This window comes from Onychostoma macrolepis, chromosome 03 (assembly GCF_012432095.1).
Source record: "Onychostoma macrolepis isolate SWU-2019 chromosome 03, ASM1243209v1, whole genome shotgun sequence".
In the NCBI taxonomy this organism is placed as follows: Eukaryota; Metazoa; Chordata; class Actinopteri; order Cypriniformes; family Cyprinidae; genus Onychostoma; species Onychostoma macrolepis.
Genome location: NC_081157.1, coordinates 25,079,580 through 25,102,200, shown reverse-complemented (window position 1 = coordinate 25,102,200; position 22,621 = coordinate 25,079,580). Strand labels below are relative to the sequence as shown.

At 41.5% G+C, this 22,621-nt stretch overlaps 1 protein-coding gene across 1 annotated transcript in view; it reads right to left on the bottom strand.

Moving 5' to 3' along the window:
* The window catches only part of gcgra (glucagon receptor a), a 96,474-nt gene that overhangs the window by 10,946 nt on the left and 62,907 nt on the right, over positions 1-22,621 (bottom strand). Inside the window, exons 5-13 of the mRNA XM_058771985.1 lie at positions 22,150-22,253; positions 18,491-18,597; positions 18,149-18,317; positions 13,545-13,704; positions 13,344-13,404; positions 8,803-8,872; positions 1,739-1,827; positions 1,146-1,293; positions 66-107 (exon numbers count right to left, since the gene is read on the bottom strand). Coding sequence (XP_058627968.1) covers positions 66-107; positions 1,146-1,293; positions 1,739-1,827; positions 8,803-8,872; positions 13,344-13,404; positions 13,545-13,704; positions 18,149-18,317; positions 18,491-18,597; positions 22,150-22,253 — 950 coding nt within the window. The remainder of the gene's footprint in view (positions 1-65; positions 108-1,145; positions 1,294-1,738; positions 1,828-8,802; positions 8,873-13,343; positions 13,405-13,544; positions 13,705-18,148; positions 18,318-18,490; positions 18,598-22,149; positions 22,254-22,621) is intronic.

Sequence of the window (22,621 nt, the reverse complement as noted above, 5' to 3'; positions counted from 1 at the left end):
CAGAGTGAGAGGACGGAGCCATCTTTGCGAGATTGTGTACAATAAATAAAGAGAATCAAACTTACCTCCTTGTTGACGAAGCAATATAAGATGGCTACCAGCAGCCCCTGTGAACATGTCAGAGCATGAATAAGCAATTAAAAAAGTTGCTGCTGAAATGTCCAGGGATGCATTTCCCCTACAATGACATACAGCTTGTTGCTTAACAACCATGGTACAATGCATTGTTGAAGAAATGATGTAGCTAGTCATGACTGTTTCCCAAAACTGTATTGATTTTTTTGCACATCGGTCATTTGTCATTATTAATATTACACAGGTCATGGAGTAATAACTTCTGCTAATGAATTGGTTTGTGATGGAATTACTGTCAGATTATTGCCATAAATAAGGAATACAGCATCTGAGGATAACTGTAGTATATTTGTTCTCCATTTGTTTTGTATTCAAAAGCCAATAAGGATGAAGTGTCGACAGATGGAAACATAACATTCAAGCCTTATGGCCTCACTTGTTCTCTCCCTTACTCTGAATCTTTACGCATGTGAAAAGTCTCATCAGGGCAATTCCTCCAGGCAAATTCGTCACATTGCAGCTGCGCTCCACACGAGTGTCATTACCAGTTTGTCAAAGGGTAAGTCAGCCAATTTGTAGCATCTGCTCTCTTAAAGCAATTAGTCCTGACACTGTAAAATAAGCTACATAATGTCAATTTTTTTTTTTTCAAAGCTGCTGCCCAATCAAGGGACATTTAAAATGCATTGCTAATTTGCAGCATATGGGGCTTTTAGGGAGATTTTAGCAGGGTGAGGTGATTTCTCTGTTTAGCCACGACTGAGTGGCATATCAAAAACATAATTTTTAATTTGTTATTATACCTGAGCTTGTTCTGAGCAATTTTGAGCTTGTTATGCATCTATCAGTGAGGGTCAGAGTTGTGCGGCATTCAAAATTTAACTCACTTGAGAGTGCCTTTTAGATTCCAATTCAATTTCTGAAAATGGTTTAGACTAATGAACTCAAATTCAGTAAATTCCTTGTCCCATCATTCCACTAAAACTTCACTAATTGAAAGTAAAACAAATCTAAAATTCAGAGTTTTGCTCAACCCTATTTAGAGCGATGGGTTATTAAGACTTCCTGACCTGGAAGGAGTTGAAGAAGAGGTCGATGAATAGCTTTGTTAGGCGCAGGGATAGAGCACCATGTGAGGTAGACTCATCAGTAACAAATGAAAACAGGACCGAATGGATCCCCAGTAACGGAATCAGGGTGAGGGTTGACTTAGCAAGCCTGAAATTGGGAGAAAATCAATAGACAGTTAATCTGGAAACAAATGCACAACATTGTGCAAATGCTCAAAGTTCACCCAAAAATACACATTCAGTCACACTTTATAGTTTGGGGACCAATTCTCACTATTAACCAACTATTAACTACGACTTTTGCCTCATTAAACTCCTAATTTGCTGCTTATTGACCCATTTAATCCCAAATTTTTCCCAGACATGCAAATATCCTTATCCTTATATATCCCTAATAGACATTTATATGACTTCATAAAACCTTATATATAGTTGTATGGGCTACTTTTATAATGCATTTATTGACAGCTCACTGTGTGTTTCATCAAAACATCTCTTGCGTTGAAGCAAAAGGAACTCATACAGGTTTGGAATAAACAATGCCAGGCATTTCACTTTTGGGTGAGTTAACCCTTTAACTGTAGAACACCCACCGGAACTTGTAGTCAGAATATCTCATTTGGTGCGCCCTCAGTTTGGACACGAGGATCTTGATGATGTGTATGAAGATGAAAAAGTTAATCTGGACAGAGGGAAAAAAAACAAAAAAAAAACATCATAATGCCCTGGTTAAGACCGTTATGTCACAAAACTGACACAACAGTTTCCTCACAGCACAACAAATGACTCAAGATGAGGGACTGGGGCAGCGAGGAGTGTAGGGGGAAGGAAGTCAGCGATGCTTGGCAGAGTCTGGGAATGGCATTCGTACAGTCCAGCCCTGGGAAAATTTAAACATAGGAATTCCTGCCCACTACAGGAACACTTGAGATGCTGACAGATACGCAGAAACATCACTGCACATTGCTAAATGCTCATCTGCACCTCATAGCCAATGTGAGCATTATGAATGCATGGCAATTTTGCACAGTATTGTGCGTTTCAATGCAATCATGTGGAAATAAGGCACTGGAGGAGGGGGAAAGTTATTCTTTGAAATCATAGCTGTAGACCCTAAAACATATTATGTGTGGTAGCTTCCTGATGTACTGAGAGTCGACATCATATGGAGCTGTGCTTCGTGCATAATGGAAATTACTTCAATTTTGAATGTTGTGCTTAATGCTAAGCTAAATGCAATGCAATTGGGTGTGATGGTGTGAGCATAGATGGAAACTGCAGGGTATAAAACATTTAACCTTACAGTGTTCTTCACATTCCTTCAGTTATGTCAGAAAATAGTCAAGCCTGGGTCACAGTAATATCAGTATCATCAAAATTCTTACTATGTGTCGTGTGGGTGTAAAGATTGGATAAAATAGGCAGAATTGGCCTTTTTTCATTTCATGAATGTGCATTTTATTTGAAATGGCCACAGGTTGTTGAATAGGAATGGCAGAATAGGAAATTCCGTTACTGAAGTTCATTAGTTTTGTAATTATATTGTCACTGTCTGCCTGCTGTGTAGGAGACGAGGAAACGAAGGAGCACGGAGACACAGGAGATTAACATTCAGTACTAGTTTAATAATCCATAATGTAGACTTACAGGCAGGAACACACACGTAGGACAGGGAATAGACGAACAATACCGGACAAGGAACAGAACACTCTATAAATACACAGGAATAAACGAGGATAATTAAGCACAGCTGAAACCACATGAACTCATAATGAACAGGAACAGAACCAAATATGGACAAATAGGAACTCAAACACGTGTCAGATCGCCCCCCTCCCGGAGGGCGCGTCCTGTGCCGTAACCGTACCATTGGGGGGGGGGGGCAGGGTGGAGACAAGGAGAGCCTCCAGGGCGGATCGGGAAGCCATGGCGGAGCTGGCCTTTCTGGAGGACATGGCGGATCAGGGGACTCAGGAGGCCATGGCGGATGGGCCTTGCCCGGCTTGGTCACCACAGCCATGGGCAAAAATGTTCTTGGGGGAAATTAGGTCCTTCAATGCCCGGAGGGATTCTGGAGGGGACTCAGGAGGAGCGGGTACTTGAGGAGCGGGTTCTGGAGGAACGGGCTCTGGAGTGAGGATAGGTGCCGAGAACTCTAGGGTTAGTGCCATATCCACGAGCTCTGAGATACACGCTGGAGTGGACTCTGGGGCTGGAGCCGACAGTCTCATCCTCCACAAATTCCTACTTTGGTTTGGGGTAATTCGGGCTGGCGGGCTTGAGTCAGCGGCTACCGGTGGGCTTGGGTGAGCTGCCGACGGCGGGCTTGAGTGAGCCGCGGACGGCGGGCTAGAGTCAGCGACGGACGGCAGGCTTGCCTGGGGAACGGCTGACGGACTTGATAGCAAGCTGGTTCTGGATCGGGGCTGGACACTCTCCAGACACCGGAAGATCCCTTCCCTCCAACTCAGTCCTGTGGTGTCTGGGAGGTCCACGGAGCGATAGTAGTTGGCCCTGATTCAGAACAGAGAATTCAGCGTGGCGTCATCCAGCGCCGTATTCGTGGCGATCCCGCAAAACTCCCACGCATATGCCATAAGCGGGAGGTCTCGGTGGGCAAGAGCAGAAAACCTTGCGGCGGTTTCCATAGAGAAACAGGGAAAAACAAAAGACTTTTAAAAAAAACAGGAAAACAAAACGGGGAAAAGGAGCGCCGAGTACTGTTTTTGGGTCCGGTATTCTGTCACGGTTTACCTACTGTGTAGGAGACGAGGAGACGAAGGAGCATGGAGACGCAGGAGATTAACATTCAATACTAGTTTAATAATACACAATGTAGATTTAAAGGCAGGAACACACACGTAGGAAAGGGAATAGATTATATTCCTTTTAATTTAGACTAATCATGCCAATTTATTCACGGTTACATTGAATTTTTAATAACACTCTAAGGTTTAATTTGTTAGCATTAGTTAACATGTAATAGCAATGAAAAATACTGCTAAAGTGTTTATTAATCATAGGTATTGTCAATTTCAACATTTACTAACACATTAAAAGGAAGATTTGCTTCTGTTTATTTAATGGGCCTGAGCCAGGGGCGTAAATTTCATCTGACAGTAGGGGGGGACAATAAACGTAAAATTTCTCAAGAGCAATTTTTGAAGGGGACACAAATAATACAGCCAAAATTGTACTTGTAAGGATAGATGTGTGTACATAGCATGGACACCGTGTTTAAATATGAGTTCATGGTTCACCACACGGTCATATTATAATTATTATTTTGCGTCATCCATAGTATTTTAGGTTTCGTCTGAAACCTAGTATGTCTCTTTCGCATTAATTCGACTGCATTAAACCCACTGATCTGCCACATAACATCATATTGAGCAAAACCCAACACGTAGGTCTACAATATTAGCCTAATATCAGTTCACACACAGGTTTATCACCATGTTAGTTGTAGTGGGTGAGCTATGGTATTAAGCTTGTTAACCTTATAATCACTCATAGAAAATACATCGGATGTCATAATTTTTTGTCATGAATTTATTAATGATCCAGCATCATCTGTGTTAAAGAGAAAGAATCATTTCACTCGATGTTTAAAGAGAATAAAACAGCCTTGATAGCCTAAGTTATAACTAACTTGCTCTCTCCCGCCGGACTCGTGTGTGTGCATCGGTAAAGAAGGAAAGCAGGCAGTGGACCAAACCACTGTGAGGAAAGGGAGGGGGGAATCAAAACATTTCTGAACTTAAAACGTTTTTTTTGCATTTATTTTGTTTTACTAATCACACAATTATTTTAAGTATATGTCCATTATATTATTTTCAATACACAGAGTCGCTTGTAATGATATTTTTAGGGGGGACAAGCCTCAGATGGGGGGGTCCTGTCCCCCCCGTCCCCCCCGGGATTTACGCCTATGGCCTGAGCTAACATGAACTAACTTTAAACGACTGTATTAACTGCAACTGTAATGGAATTATTAATTCTAATAACAAGTAACAAAGATACTGTGATGAATGTATTGTTCAATGTTAGGTAATGTTAGTTAATGCATTAACTAACGTCAACTAATGGGAGCTTACTGTCTCTATGTATTTTTCAATACATATCAAAGTATAGCAATTCACATCAGTTGAATCAACTCAGATCTAAATTTAGCTGTACAGTGCCACAAATGTCCACCATGTTTTTTGGATAACTTAAAAAAGAAATGTAACATTTTTGATATTACATCAAATTATTAAATACAGATTTCCGTAAGCTGTTATTTTACAGTATCCTTATTTCATGTTACATGTTCTAACTATAGTGATAACAGTATGCATAATTACTGTACAAGCAAATAACCCTAAACCAAACCCTAATTCTACCCATAACCTGATATGATAACACTTTATTTTAAGGTGTCCTTGTTACATATGTTACATGTACTCAGGGGCGTCATGCACTCATTATTTTTGAGGGGGGGGGGTGACAGCAGCCACAGCACTTATGTTCTTATGTTTAATTTACTTTTTTCTTTTTTATTCGAAACATTCCCAAACGCATTAACTATATCATGAAATATCTCGATTGTCACCTTTATAGATTATGTTAGTTGATCTATAGTGGTCGATGGTCAAAGTTACCTAATAATGTAATCTATTAACTATGCATAAAAACCTGTCTGTTTACTTAAGTAACAGATAACGGTGTCATGCCATAACATAGTTTTAATATGACTGACTTTATGTGAATGTAATATGTTTAATGTGAATTTAACATTGAAAGTTAATATGAATAAAAACATTGTAAGTTAGGCTAAGCTACTTATCATAACACTTTCATTGTACAGAAAGCGAGGAAAGAACATTTACATTATCAAAGAACATTTTCACTGACAGTCTAGAGTTCAAGCACTCTCAAAAACTCCCATTAAAATCACTGAAGCTGTTTACACTATGAAATTAATATCTTACTTACTGTTATGGTCTCAGGTAGATCAAACTCACGGAGAGCAGGGAATCCAAAATAACAGTCTTTAATAGAAATCCACCAGGAAACATACATGGAAAACTCAGGAATAATCCACTCAAACATGTAACATAGACAATAACTGGCAAATGAACTGGGGAGAAATCAGGACTTAAGAATACATGGACTAATGAGATAATTAATGGCACACCAGGTGGAGACAATGAACTGATCAAGACACAAGGAAAACTAGTGTGACATGTGACAGATCGCCCCCCTCCCGGGAAGGTGTGTCCTCACGCCGTAAAGAGTTCAACCTGAGGAGGGAGGACGGGGGCTCAGGAGGAGGGCGTGGAGCAGGAGAGAGGACCAACCAAAAACAGTACACAAAATAAGTCCACGGGGGAGTGGAGGGTGGGTGGAGCCAAGGGAATGCCAGGAGCAGGAGGAGACATGTGTTGAGCCAGGGACCAACCAGGACGAGGCCCCAGGGCGGAGTCAAAGGCGGGGGGAGCCAAAGTGGGAATTATGCCTTGACAGTCGTGGACACCCTGGGGACGACCGACGGAGATGCAATCCCCCATAGATGGAGACCCAGATGGAGCTGAAGAGCCAATGAGCCCACGCTCAGCCGATGGTCCTGGAGACCAAGGAGGAGCCGTGGAGATGAGCGTCCGAGGAGGAACCAGAAATCCAGAGGTCAAAGGCTGAGCCGGTGGGACCGAGGACGAAGGCGTAGCCAGGGCCAAGGACGAGCCAGCCGAAGCAGCAGGTGCAGGCAGGTCGACAATTGACCAAGGCGGAGCTGGAGGGACGAGGGAGCCCAGAGAAGATGTATGGCCGATGGTTTCCGGTGGAGCCGAGGGAGGGAGGAGCCAAGGTTGAGCCGAAGTGTCGACGGGCCAAGGTGGAGCAGGGGGCACAGAGGCTAGAGGCGGAGACAGTGGATCCTCTGTGTAGGATGGAGCTGATGGCCCGAAGACACTCTGCATATCCAGCTGGACAGTAGGAGGTGCAGAGGGGCTGAAGGACAGCAGTGATGACGGAGCTGAGGAACTGGCTGAGTGAGGAGGCGGGAGAGGGAGGCTGGGCGGGAATTCAGGAAATACAGGAGACACAGGAGTCGCTGGAGAAACAAGAATATCTGGAGAAACAGGGGAGCTGGGAAAAACCTCACTAAGAAAAGTCAATAAGGTTGTCCTCAAATAAGTCCTTCAGTTCCTCTAAATGACTGCCAGTGATTGCTGGCCCCTCAACCACGGCGGAGGAGGAGTCTCCTCCCAGCACTCGAGCTCCACGAGAAATTCCTCTGCAATGATCCGCAGTGTTGCCAGTTCGCACACCTGGTCAGACTCTTGAAGAGAGACTTATGACCTTGTCCTCGGCCCAGGTTCCTCCATCGCGGCGTGCCGACCTCCTCGGTCTGCGGTGGGCTTGTGCGACAATCAAATCAGTGAACGCAGATTTGAATTTAGCAGCCGATGATATGATCACTTTGAATGGGCATAACGCCTCTGCATGTACTTATTATTATAATAACAACAAATTATGCATAATTACATGCAAGTAACCCTAAGCCACACCCTAATCCTGACCCTAACCATAAATACATGTACTTAATTAATATTACTCAGTATTTAAATATATAAGTACACTGTAATGTGGACACCTTAAAACAAAGTGTAACCCCTGATATTATAGTAAGTTGTTAATTAATATTATCTAGTACTTAACTGTATATTTACTCTAACATGGAGACCTTAAAATAAAGTGTAGTCCGAATTTCTATATTATTTCTGATAATATTGTGTACCATTACTGGTTTATGGAATATTAATTCAGTTCTGAATGATGTGCAACCATTCAACTAATGTAGAGGACTTATTCCAGTTATTCCAGTGACTTCCAGTCTTTTCAATCATATAGATTCGTACACTGACTGATACAAAAACTCTTCCTATGAGGTGTTAATGAGGGAGGGACACTGAGTAAATGTTTGATCCTCAAGTCTTATTCAGTGCTGTTTGGTCAGCAAGTCTCACTAAACAACTAACTGAATCGTGTTTTGTGTTGTACCACATTCATTCTTCATAATTAATGGTGTTCTAATTATGTGTTAATCACTCTGCAATTACAGCTAATTACACCTATAAAACTTTAGTGCTACACTCTTTTAATTGCATTATTTCTGAACCTCAGCCTCCCGGCCCTTTCCTTTTTAAACACTGGGTCGCTGAACCCGTGGAGACATATGAAGGATGAGTCTGCATTAGAGTTTACAATAATACAATTCATTTCTAAGTAAAAAAGCATATTCAATGACAAAACAATATATATGATGGCCTTGTTTGATGGGGAATTGATTGTTTGTTTGATTGATTGATTGATTGATTGATTGATTGTTTGTTTGTTTGATTGATTGATTGGAAATTGTGATATCAGCATATGACATACTGTATATGGAGCTGTTGTGTTTATGGTTCCTGAACCCATTCACCCTCTTTCCTTCTGCTTTCCTGTCCAATCACCAGTATCCTAAATAATCAAGGCTAAAAAGCAATTTTGAATTCATATTGACTTCTAGGGTGGAGGTAAAGTGGCATTAGCAGTGCTCTGAATATGGGACACTCGGGCAGATAAGTACAGCTGAGAGAGGCTGATGAGGGATCGAGGATCGGGACTCACTCACCAACACGGCCAGCAGGATTGGCGAACGAATAATCCACCAGTACTCCATGTTAACATTCTGCACCCAGCATCTGGTCAACAACAAGAGATCAAATACATGACTGTGAATGAGCAAATATATGGCATATATGTTCAATAAAAATACTCAATATAGACAAAATGTAGTTAAAAAATTAAGTTTACTGAAGCAACATAGGTTTACTTGATTATCCATAGGGTTTTTTTAATAGAAAAAAAAAAAAAAAAATCATGTTAAATGTTAGTATCAAATATGACAGAGCAGTCTTTTAAGGAACATTTAATTGTATGTCTCTGAATCATCACTGAATTGCATTGCATTATTATTTTTATTTATTGATTTATTTTTTTGTCCCCAACAATAAAAAAATACAGAGCTTTGATAATAAATCGAAGCATTTAAATATCATCTTACTAGACATATTAATCTAGGTGAGATATAGTGTGACAAACTATTTTTTGCAAGTAGTCTCTTATAAAGATTTCATTAACAGAATCAGAACTTTATCTTACTTTTTGACCATATAAATATCAGCAACTGAAGCAAATTGCATATTTTTTCTCAGTTTAGGCCTCTGAATAAAACGTACTCGGTTACTGTCGTAACCTCGGTTCCCTGAGATACGGAACGAGTACTGCGTCTTGTTAAAGACGCTACGGGAAAAAGCATTTTTTCTCCTGAACTGAAGCCTTATTCAATCACGCAGTGAAACTGCACGGCCATTGGTTCGTGTAGTGTGTTAAAAACAAACCGACTATGGCAACGAAGCCTGCCAGAGCCCGCCAGAATGGGCGGGGCCATCTGGCTATGTAAGCGGCCGTTCGCCATAGGATCTCAGGTTTCTTCGACTGAAGCGACGACTGAGTCGTGCAGCTACCCAGCACGGCAAAGTACACAATACTCGTAACCGAGTACGTTCCCTGTCGATACTCCACTCGTACGGCGTCTTGTTAAAGACGCTATGGGAACCCAGTACAATCACGCCGTGCTGGTAGAGGAACGACTCCAATTTATACCTCCTCAAGCATTCAATGCCCATAGGGAAGCATAACAATATACTCCAAGGCTAAAACGGGCTAAACTCATAGAGGTCACGCCCGGCCTGGGTAATTGTTCCAGAAGACTCTTGCATTTCCGGCACTCCTTGGGCCAAAACCTGCAAGCAACCAATCAGAGAGCTTGAGCGCCGTGCAGTCGAGGATTCTCCATCAGAATGGTTCCCATGCGTAAAATGTGCCATTAAGCAGAGAGGACTCTGGCCTGTAAGGCCGGTACGTCCAGGTTATAAAACCTATAGCAAATGTGGACGGCGAGGCCCAGCCGGCCGCCGCACAGATCTCTGTAATAGCCACACCGCTAGACCACGCACTCAATGAGGCAATGCCTCTTGTGGAATGGGCTCATACTCCGATGGGGCATTGTAGGCCCAAGGAAGAGTACGCTAGAGTAACAGCATCCACTATCCACCTGGAGAGCCTCTGCTTCGTAACTGGAGTCGTTGGGCCTGAATTCCAGGCAGGCAGGGCTAATGGAGAGCGCCTGCAGGTCTCCTACTCGCTTGACCGACGCTAGTGCTAAGAGCAGAGCAGTCTTTAGCGACAGTGACCGGAGGGTAGTGGACTGTAGGGTTGGGGGGGGGTCTTCAGGGCCCTCAACACCGTGGGCAAGTCCCATGTAAGGACTGTGAGGGGCCGAGGTGGATTCCGCCTCTTGGCACCCCTTTAAGAAGCGGACAACCGAAGTGTTCCTGCCCACAGATTGGCCTGCTATAGGGGCGTGTGAGGCCGCTGTAGCTGCTACGTAAACCTTGAGTGTGGACGGGGAACGTCCTTTATCCAGAAGCTCTTGCAGGAAGGACAGAACCACCGATAAGTCAGAGGTAGACGGGTTTTCACCGCGGTCTAGGCACCAAGTGGAGAACACAGACCATTTAAGGGCATAGAGGCATCTTGTAGATGCTCTGGCCTCAGAAATGGTGTTCAGCACACTCTCTGGGAAGTTCGCAGGCTCCCGTCAAGCGGCCAAAGGTGCAGGGCCCACAGATCGGGCTGAGGGGGCCATATTGTCCCGTTCGCACCACTGGCAGTTTCTTCCTCCTCAAGTTTTTAGCTCCATATTCCCTCTATATAATATTACATGAGCCATAAAAACCTGCTGATGCATCAAATTTGTTACTTAAAACAAATCACATATGCAAATTTTATTTGATGTTTAGAAAGGAATACTAGCTTACGATTTTACTGAATACTCTACATACACTGTGTATAGTGCTATAAGCTAATTTGTTGTCGCATGACTTCATAATACATATTTGTTTTAATTCAGTACATCATTAAGAACACCCAGTCATCCTCTTAATGTAAGAACAGTTGCACATTTTTTTAACTCCAATTTTGTGTATAAAATGTCTTTTGGCAGTTCGATTAAATAATGCATAAAGAACTAGATGTTAAAAATTGTGGCTGATATTACTTCCGGTTCATTCATCACACTAGAAATGGAAGGTCAAATAAAGTGCATTGCAGTGTGCCATTTTGTTGTTTTGACAACTATTTCAGTGCATGTACTCTTAAAAATAAAGGTGCTTCATGATGCCATAGAAGAACCTTTTTGTCTAAATGGTTCCATAAAGAACCGTTAACATCTGAACCTTTCTGTTTTACAAATGGTTCTTTGTGTCAAAAGATTATAAAAAAGGTAAGAAAGAGATGGTTCTTTAAATAACCTTTGACTGAATGATTCTTTGTGGAACCAAAAAATGGTTCTTCTATGGCATCGCTGTGAAGAACCTTTTGAAGCACCTTTATTTTTAAGAGTGTACAGAGAACCTGCACACTGAACATGCTGCATTATCTCAGTATTTGGAGTGATAGTGTGGAAAAAACCCCAGCAACACTGCAACAAATAGCCTCACATACACATGACATGACAGATGACATGCTGTCTGAATGGGGAAAATGTGCAGCTTATCAACAGGAAGGAGTGATTCTTTTATCTCCTCAGGTCGGGTAAGTTCAGCTGGATGGACGGGGAACAGTATGAACCTGTCCTCAACGCCTAGTAGGCCATGACACAAAGTGTGGTCACAGATATACAAACTACATGATTTATGTCAGTCTCTGTGCTTTCTGCTGAGTTATAGAAAAACTATAGAAAGGGGGCTGGGATAGTCCTTGTGAGAAAGAATTTATTATGGAAATAATATACTTAAAGTGATGGTTCACCCAAAAATGAAAATCTTGTCATTATTTACTAATCTTTAAGTTGTTCCAACCCTGTATGAGTTTCTTTCTTCTGTTGAACACAAAAGAAGATATTCTGAAGAATGTTGGTGACCAAACAGTACTAGCCACTGACTTTCATAGTATGAAAAGACAAGAAAAAAAAAATACTATGGATGTCAATGGCTATCGTTAGCTGTTTGGTTACCAACATTCTTCAAAATATCTTCTTTTGTGTTCAACAGAAGAAAGAAACTCATACAGGCTTGTAATTTTTAGGTGAACTATCCCTTTAAAGTGTGAATGTAATGTTTTCAGGACAGTCAACTGCATATCAATTGCAATTAAGTGAAAATGTATTATAGTTTTAAATTATATTTAATACAATTAGACAACTATAGAGTGTATACTATATTAGGTTTTTTTTGTTAGTTTTGTGACCTAAGTTTGAGACCATTACAACTGTAATTTTTTGATAAGCATGTTTGATTCATTGTTTCTTTGAAATTATTCAAAATTCAGATTCAACAATCATTTAGCTTGTCATTAAGTGTGAGGTTTTATTTATTAAAATATGTTAGTACAAAAATATGCAGGCAAAAACATGGCTATTTGACCAAAAGTATGGTTGAAGCAGTAAAGCAGACATTTTTTTTAGCTTTATCATCAAGATCTAATAGAGTATATATACAGTAGACAAAGCCATGTTTAATAAATACCATATGGAAACTCCATTTTACATTTAAGATACAATTTGTTTTTCTCTCTTCACACAATTTATTACGAATGTGCTACTTACAATACATCTGATGTATGGCAGACTAACTTACGGGAATTGTGTGCAGCAGTCAGGTTTTGAAATATGGATGAAATAGATAATTTTAAATATGTAACCTCAACACTCCCAAAGGGTCATTAAAATAAATTTACATCTTGAAAGCCCTTCCAACAATAACAGTGAATGAGTGAAAGATTTATGAGATTTTACGCGCACAATGTGAAATGTTGGCTGCTACAAGCAAAACCGAAAGACTGGAGTGGATGTTGAAGATATATAAAAATGCTAAATACTCATTTATCATGGAGAGACTGAAAATCTGCCTAGCATCACAGCATTTGACATAGTATCTGGGTAGCTTGTGTCCACAATTTATGTATTTGATTTGTTATAAAACAAAAGCTACAGTGACAGAGTACTGATGTCGGCCAACTCTCCAGCTACAAAAAACACACTGACTGTTTGACGAGAGCTGGCTTTCATCAGTCGCAAACACACTCATCCCACGTGGCTCCAGAACTTACTCTTCATTCTCATACAAGTACTTCACGATCACCCACGGCAACACGAATATCAGAGGGGCACCTGAGGGAGAAAGAGAAAGAGAGAGACCTTGTGATACAAGGCATAAACCATCTGCCACACTCTGTTTGGACATGCTATGTATGAGGAAGCTTTTAAACCCTGTTAATGAGTTCACAGCGTAAAAGCTCTGAACCTCTCACCCCAGCCGATACACTGGTAGATGCCGAAGTAATTCCTCTCTGTCAAGACTGTGACGACCAGAAGGCTGTGCAGGTAGATGCCCTCCACCAGCAGCCAGTAGTTGTTGGCCAGTATGCTGTACTGCATCATCACCATTGCAACCCTGCAGCCGACCGCCGTCTGAAACGCATACGTTGTTTTTGGATCAATGAAAGCTTTTCGCTAAATTTTAACCTGCCACCTCCATTCAGATTTATTTGCACAGTAAATAGGTATTTAACCCACATCTATACTAACATGCATTTTAAGGAATATTCCTGGTCATTTACAACATACTTCAAGGTTTACAAGCAGCATATTAGCATAAAAACTTCCATAAAAATGTTTGTAGCATTAAAGGCCTGATTTACTAACAGCTTTCACCAGTGCAAACCCTATTTTGGCATTAAACTACTGTCAGGGTTTATTAAAGACACAGTGAAAAATTAGCAATGAAAGGTCAGTTATTTTTGTGGCTAACTTTGTTGCTTATGCATTTATTGGAGGCGCAAAAATTATTGGAGAAAATTTAAATAAATCATATACTGTACTACACAAATAAACAAACTACACATTGACATTGGTTACCAAAACAGCTATCAATTCAATTCAAAAGTCTGGGGTTTGTAAGTTTTTTTAATATATACTTTTATTCAGCAATGATGCATTAAATTGATCAAAAGACCATAGAGAAAATTAAAAAGGAGACATTTTCTATTTCCAATAAATGCTTGTTTTTCTCAACTTTCTTATCATCAAAGAATCCTGAAAATAACAAAAAATATTAAGCAGCAAGTGTTTTAACATTGTTAATAAGAAATGTCTCTTGAGCAGTAAATCATCATATTAGAATGATTTCAGAAGAATCACGTGACACTGAAGACTGGAGTAATGATACTAAAAATCGCTCCGGTTACTAACATAACCTCGTTTCCCTGAGATAAGGGAATGAGCATTGTGTATGGGGTAAACTCCTGTTTACTCTGTTACTGAAGCCTGATTTGAAAGGGCAGAGTCCCGAGCATAGCTGAGGACTTTTAAACATAGCTATTTCCACCGTAGGGAGAAATAAGGACTGCCCGGCACCTGAACCGCTTTTAGAGAAAGGAATTTGTTCTGTGCCCAGAATAGGAGGCGTTAAGCCAACCTGTAAAGGGAGTGAGACCTCAGACCACCTTGACGATTGATGTAGGCTACCACTTTTGTGTTGTCTGAACGGACCAGGACATGGTGCCCGCGTAGACCCGGCAGGAATGTGTTCAGGGCCATAAAAACTGCTAGGAGCTCTAGACAGTGTAAATACTCTTGGAGGTCAGTCCCAACCGTACGCCTGACTGAAACATTCGTGAAGTTGTCCAAGGGGCCACAGCTTTGATACAGCGATGGTTTACCTTGATATAAAAGCAGCCCAGGTGCCAAGCGTGGGACGGGACTCTGGCTTTGAGCCAAAATTGGAGAGGCCGCATGTGAAGCAAGCCCAAGGGAATCGCAGAGGAGGCGGCCTCCATGAGGCTGAGTAGCCTCTGGGGACGAGATATTCCTGGTTTTAGGGACGCCGCCAGTCACTGAATAGTCAGGGACCATTCCAGCGTGACCCAAGCCCGCATCTGGGCAGAGTACAAAATCGTCCCCAGAAAGACCACTCGCTGTCTGGGGAAAAAATTACTCTTCAGAAGGTTCAACCCGAGGAGCTCCAAGTGGCTGAGTAACAGCGCTCTGTGAGCGAGTAATTCCTGTTCTGATCTGGCCAGGATCAGCCAGTCGTTGAGGTAGTTGAATATGCAGATTCCCATCTGCCTCAGAGGGGAAAGAGCCGAGTCTATGCACTTCGTAAAAAAGTGCGAGGGGCCAGAGACAGTCCATTTTCCACAGCAAATTTGCTCTCTTGAGTATATGGGTCCGCTATCACAGTGGTAAAACATTTGTTCCCTTATGGTGCACCTGCAGGGCGTGATCCACCGGGAACCAAAACTCCATCGCTAAGAGGTGTTCAGAGGGATGAAGGGTGAAAGCGAGCTGTTTTTGAGGGAGTTCTGGGTGAGGCGAGAACTGACCCTTTCCTCTTCCTTTCTGATGGGTTAGGACGGCTTTTGGGGCTCAGGGTCCAGCACTAGTCAAGGGCGTGGGCCTTGTCGCTTTGGATAAGGAAAATACTTTGCCGTCTGGGGGCGCTGCTGAAACCCAGGCTCAGCGTGGGCTTTGCAGGCTGAAGCCTGGTTTATACTCGGCGCGTCCACAAGTTCGCTTGGGTACGCGCGCCAAATATGACGTCATCGCGGTGTTGGCGGAAGTTCGCTTTGAGTGCGCGCGATGTCGTTTTGCGTGGCGGTGTGCACGACATTTTTTGTAACTTTCCACGCAGCTCCGCTTCCGAAGATGCACGAGTTCTGGGCGATTCTAGCCGAACATGCACGTCTGTGCTGGTATTTGTGTGAAACAGAAGCAGTTTGATGTTAATTTCAAACTCCACCAGGTAACATTTAACGCTTTGAGGGAAAACAATGAAGAGTTTTTTTTTGTTTGTTTTTGCATAGTTTGTCCAAGGCTTTTTAATTCAAGAACGTTTTCTTTTTATTGTATAAAAATAGAATTAGAATTCATGTAGACACTATTTATACACTATTTGCTTAATAATATGCGAAATAACCCAAAATCTTAAGATTATTTTAACCAGTTCATAAAGAAATTATTAATTCATCAACTCATTCATCACACGAGAAGCCTTGTACCGGCAAATAACTTCTTCTCACCAGTGATTCCCGATGGTTTTAGAGGAAAACTACTCCTCGTCGCCCCCTGTCGTTTCAAAGAATATCTCAACGGTGAATGAGTCAAGTATAAACGCCTTGGCTGTTTGGGGAGGTGCGCGTGCAGTCAGCGGAGGCTCGCGAAGCGGAGCCAGGCGCGAGTATAAACGAGGCTTGAGTGGATGGGGCTTTCTGGCGACTAGCAGCCGCAGCACCAGAGCGCTTAGGGAAGAAGTGACGCAGCGCTTGCGACATCTTCTGAGCCTCTGAGAAGCGCTGTTCAAACCCGTCCACAGCGGGGCCAAAGAGGCCCTTTGGAAAGATCGGAGAATCAAGAAAGGCCATTTTCTCAGAGTCCCTTACTTCAGTGAGGTTCAGCCAAAGGTGGCGCTCCAACACCACCAGGCTGGCCATGGTCTTTACCGATAGCCTGAGCTGTGGCTTTTGTAGCGCACAGAGTCAGATCAGTCGCTGTGCGCAGCTCTTTGAAAGCATCCTGATGTTTGCCAGACTTGTCCATATCACGGAGAAGTTTGACCTGAAACACTTGTAGAAACACCTGACTGGCCGCTGCATACGCCCTGTTGGCCAGAGCCGAAGTGGTACTGCAGGGCTTCGAGGAATGCGCTGCATGGGCCTTTAATCCCAGGGTGGACGGCGGACACAAGCGAGCAGCTACTGCTTCCTCCAGAGGGGGGAGCTTGCTATTGCCTTTTTCCTCAATGTTGTCAACGGTGGTGAGAGCTGCTGAAGAGGAGGGGCTAACTCGGGTCGAATAGGGGGCACGCCAGGTCTTGGTCAGTTCCTTGTGAAATGCAGGCAACAACGGGGTGGGCAGGAAGGTGGTTGATGGCGTCCCGGCAGGAACCACTCGTCTGAAAGGCTATGGGCGGGCTAATCGGGAGCCAACCACTCGAGACCCGGATCCTCCACCGCCTTGGAGAGAACACGGATCAGCTCACTTTCCGGTTTCGGCCGCGATGGTTGTGAAGAAGAAAGAGCTTCGGGATCCTCACCGGAAGCGCACCATTCTTCAGCATCTGATGCCGTCAAGGACATCGAGTCGTCGACCGCAATCTCTTCCTCGGAGGCGCCGAAGGAAACCAAGCCGCTCGCTGCAGAGGAGGGGAATTGATCCTCTTGTGCGAAGCACACTTGTGTGACGAGGCGGAGCGGGGAGAGGGGGGCACAAGGGCGCTGGGCCGATGTGATACCACTCGCACCCGTTGAGAGAGAGCAGCTGCTCTAATTTGCTCTTTTAAAAAGTGCCGGATGGCCGCAGGGGAGACTCGTCCTCTGCCTGGGGCTCTTCGACGGCAGTGAGCGGGCTGAGCTTCTTTCCTTCTTCTTTCTTCGGCTTCTTGCAGAGTCAGCGAAGAGATGATCTTCATCACTGAAGGAGAAGGTTCTGATGAAATGGCACTGCGAGTCGACTTATATACACGTCGGCTCCGCCCTTTCTAGCGGGCTAAAGCGCCATTGGTTTGTGCAGCTACACAAACATGAACAAATCAGGCTTCAGTAACAAAGTAAACAGGTTTACCCCATACACAACGTGAAGTGAATGTTCGAAAGGGAACCAGCTTTACCATCACAGAAATAGATTAAATAGAATACATTTTAACATATTTAAATCGAAAACAGCTATTTTAAATTGTAATAATACTTCACAGTATTACAGTTTTTACTATTTAAAATACATGCAGTCTTGGTGAGCATTAGAGACTTCTTTCAAAAACATAAAAAAAAAAAAAAAACGTACTGCCCCCAAACCTTTGAATGGTAGTACAGTATATTTTCATCTTTTAATAACAAAGAAAAACAGCAGGTTATTGGACCTCGTTTTTAACCAGCCACTCCACCTCCAGTTCAGTGGTGATGTCCTGACCAACATGGAAGTCATCAGGCCTTTCCAACATGGCATCTTTGATGAGAATAGAAGAGGCTCGCAGGATGAAGGAGGCAAACAAGTTCATGTGGATGTTGTTTCTCATGCAGTGCAGCTTCCTGTGGGGATCAGAGTGCAATGAATAAAAGTCAAAAGGCATTACACCGTTCACACAAAGAAGCCCAACTCCTTAGCCACAGACACAACCAAAGATCCAAAAACTGATGCTAAACACGTTTTCAATTTAAAATGTAAGCAGAAGGAATAAATTCCCAGTTGGCTTGAATGTTACCTAAAGGCCACCAGGATGCCCAATGCCAGCACCAGCGCCGCAAGAGAAAGGGAATATCCAATGGTGTACATGGTCCGGAACTGACTGAGGATCCGTCCGTAGTGTTGCTGCACACAGACATACAAATATATCTGTTCAATGACACAAATGCACAGGTGAACACCATATTGAATTTAGGGTGGATGGAAATGAGACTGTGAGAGATACACTTTCAGTCTTTACATTGACATGAACTGTATAAAGGTCCTAGATCACGTCTTTTTAAAATTCACTATTTTATAAAATGTTTTATGCAGTTCTTGTCCACTGAAAGTCTTCGGAAAGATGTTTTGTCAGCTGAACAATCGGTATGGCGTTAAACAACAGTACAATCCATTGAACAAACTGTAATTCTATTAATATTTCAGTATACTTATTGTGCTATTATATTAGGATCTTACAGGTTAAAATTACGGAACCCTTTAAAGGACATTGTGGTGGGAAAAATTAGAGGTGAGTGGAAAAAATTCAGGGCGGGAGAAAAAAATAATTTTCAAATGTTTTGCGTTCCCTCGCAAAACTTTTGCGTTCCCTCAAGAAACTTTGCTTTCCCTCGCAAAACTTTTGCGTTCTCTAGCAAAGATATTTGCGTTCGGACAAACTCTTCCTGTTTACTCTTCCTGGTAGCGTCAACAAAAGCTAACGTTACATTTTCCAAAGAAAGCATTCTGAAACTCAAGCTCAAATCAGAAATAAAACAGCTACGGATCACTGATCCTGGATCAGTAAGTGACGCCACAGACACTAAAGCTCGTAACGCCATTGGCTCCTCAAACTGTCAGTCAAACCTCATTATTCCTCCCGCCTCTTTCGTCAATGAAGTGCAGCGCACATCTCAGCTTGTTTGCAGTCTGAAGGTAAATAATGAACTGTTAATTGAATAAGTACATCGGTTTCTGTACTCAAAAAACAAAGGCTAATGCTTTTTTTGTTGGTTTTTTGTTTTTGAGGAGCGGAGAAGAGTTTCTCTAGCATGTGTTGTCAAGTCACAGCCAAATAGCTCGTGCGAAGCGCTTAATCTTTCATCCCAGACAGCAACATAGTGTTGGCCCAGATCCGGCCTACATCTGGCCTGCGTGAAATCCATGCGGGCCAGATGTGGGCCGGATCTGTGCCAACACCGCTTGCTGTTTGGGATAATATGATACTTTGGCCAAATAACAGAAAAAAACTGAACGCCCACATAATGACAGAAAACTGGGGAAAACAGGACACGAGTCAGAAAAAAAAAAAAAAAAACCTTCGCTGGTCCAATGCTTCGTATTTGAACTTGATTTTGGTGAAATGTTTATATTAATATCTAATGACACATGCAACGATGCAAATAAACATAACCTATCTGTAGGCCTAAACATCTGGTAACACTATACAATACGATTTCATTAAAATACATTTGTTACAGTATTTATTAATCTTTGTTAATGTTAGTTAATGAAAATACAGTCGTTCATTGGTAGTTCATGTTAGTTCACAGTGCATTAACAAATGTTAACAAACAACTTTTGATTTTAATAATGCCTTACTAAATGTTGAAATTAACATTAAGATAAATGCTGCAGAAATATTGTTCATTCTTAGTTCATATTACACCAGATAACTAATGTTAACTACTGAACCTTATTGTGAAGTGTTACCATTTATATAAATGTATCTGTACACAATAAAGCCACAATATCAACTACTAATAGGAGGTTTCCGGCCGACAGCAAAAATTTATTTTGCCTATGTCACAATTTGAGGTCAATCCGGCCCTGTATTTGATACTGATTATGTTGCCAAATTGGCTGTTGAATAAACAATTAAACTGAACATGCCTGTCTATCTGCTTGACTGACAGTTTTATTGATCACTGAGAGAGCATTGACTTGGTATGATGTTGGTTCAATAGAATTTAAACAATTTTTTTTTAAATAGCTTGGATGTAGTAAACTACTTTTGCCATGTTGCCGTAGCTTAGCTTGCTACATTTCCCAGGGCTGTAGCTTTAGTGTAGTTAAGCTTCATTTAAAGAAGAGTAACTGTTAGCTTAGCTCACTACATTTTTCAAGTAGCTTGCCCAACACTGTTTACAGCTCGTATGTTCACAATGGAGCGGTTAATAGAGTTTTATTTTGAACTTGGACTCAAAGTAATACAGTCAGTGCTTATTTCGAAGCACGGTTTTGGGACATTCTAAAACGCTTAATGTGGCTTATAATGTTTTAAAACAGTGACATTGGAGGACTAAATTTGATAATAATAAATCCTGATAAAAATTATTAGGCTAACATTAATAACCTTATTAATAATATTACTATTAATAAAGCAGAATATGAACGCAACGCCCTGCACGTTAAGCCTTTTCTTCCCCATAGAAAGCGCTTAAGGTAGGCTATAATGAAAGATTCATGCAGCTCGTATGTTCACAATGGAGCGGTTCATAAAGTTTTTATTTTGAACTTTGACTCAAGTATAAAGAAATACAGTCAGACAGTGGTTAGTTCAAGGCACGGATTTGGGACATTCTAAAACGCTTTAATGTGGCTTACTGTATTAAAACAGTGACATTAGGACCAAATTCGATAATAATAAATACTAAAATTGTTAGGCTTATATTAATAACCTTATTAATAATATTACTATTAATAAAGGAGAATAGCCCAGAATATGAATGCAACGGATTTGGTATTTTTAAATCACCATTTTCATTATAGCCTACCTTAAGCATTTTATGGGGGAGAAAAAGCTTAGGCTACATGCAGGGCGCTGCGTTCATATTCTGGGCTATTCTGCTTAGTAATATTATTAATAAGGTTATTAATATTAGCCTAATAGTTTTATAAGCTTTTATTATTATCGAATTTGGTCCTCACTGTTTTAAAACATTAAGCGTTTTATTATGTCCCAAAATCGTGCCTTGAACTAAGCACTGACTTATTAATTTATTTGAGTCCAAGTTCAAAATAAAACTCTATGAACCGCTCCATTGTGAACATACGAGCTATAACTACTGCAAGCTGTAAAGTAAACAGGAAGAATATGTCCGAACTCAAATGGTTTTGCGAGAGAACGCAAAAGTTTTGCGAGGGAACGCAAATTTTCTCAAGGGAACGCAAAACATTTGAAAAATATTTTTTCCTCCCACCCTGAATTTTTTCCACTCACCCCGAATTTTTCCCACCACAATGTCCTTTAAAGGGCTCCGTAAAAATGTATATGGATAAATGTTTTCTACAGTATGTTTGATAAATATTTAAACAAATAATTCAACTTTTTTCAAACATTTTTGAAAATTTAGTTTAAGTATGGTCTGTTACAGTGTGATTTTTTTGCCGGTCAAATTACATCCGAATAAATATCACAGCAAGAAACAGGGACTATATTTAAAAAGAAATTATTTTAAAAGAAAAAAAATGTTTAAAAAAACTAACTCTGCATTAAGGCTGGAATACAATACATGATGGTTTAGCTCTTTTTTCAATTTTGGCAAATCGACACTAGTTGCAACAAATCAGAGCCAGTCTGCAGATTTCACAGAAAACAAACATGCTTGATATTTTGACTTTCAAGGGAATCTCTTTTCAGATTTTAAAAGTCGTTTAGTGTATTCTAGCTCTAGAGCTGTGGTGTTTCTCACATACCATGTTGATTTGTGTGGGGTCACGTGATAGACATTCGCTGGCATTCTTCTGTTTGCTATATTGTCCGTCTGCATCACACTCCAGATACACGAACCCATGTCGGACTGACACACAAACACATACACAGATTGTTTGGTCACACAGGATACATAAGAGAGTGTCATACAGTGGGGCAAAAAAATATTTAGTCAGCCACCAATTGTGCAAGTTCTCCCACTTAAAAAGATGAGAGAGGCCTGTAATTTTCATCATAGGTATACCTCAACTATGAGAGACAAAATGAGAAAAAAAAAAATCCAGAAAATCACATTGTAGGATTTTTAAAGAATTAATTGGTAAATTCCTCGGTAAAATAAGTATTTGGTCACCTACAAACAAGCAAGATTTCTGGCTCTCACAGACCTGTAACTTCTTCTTTAAGAGGCTCCTCTGTCCTCCACTCGTTACCTGTATTAATGGCATCTGTTTGAAC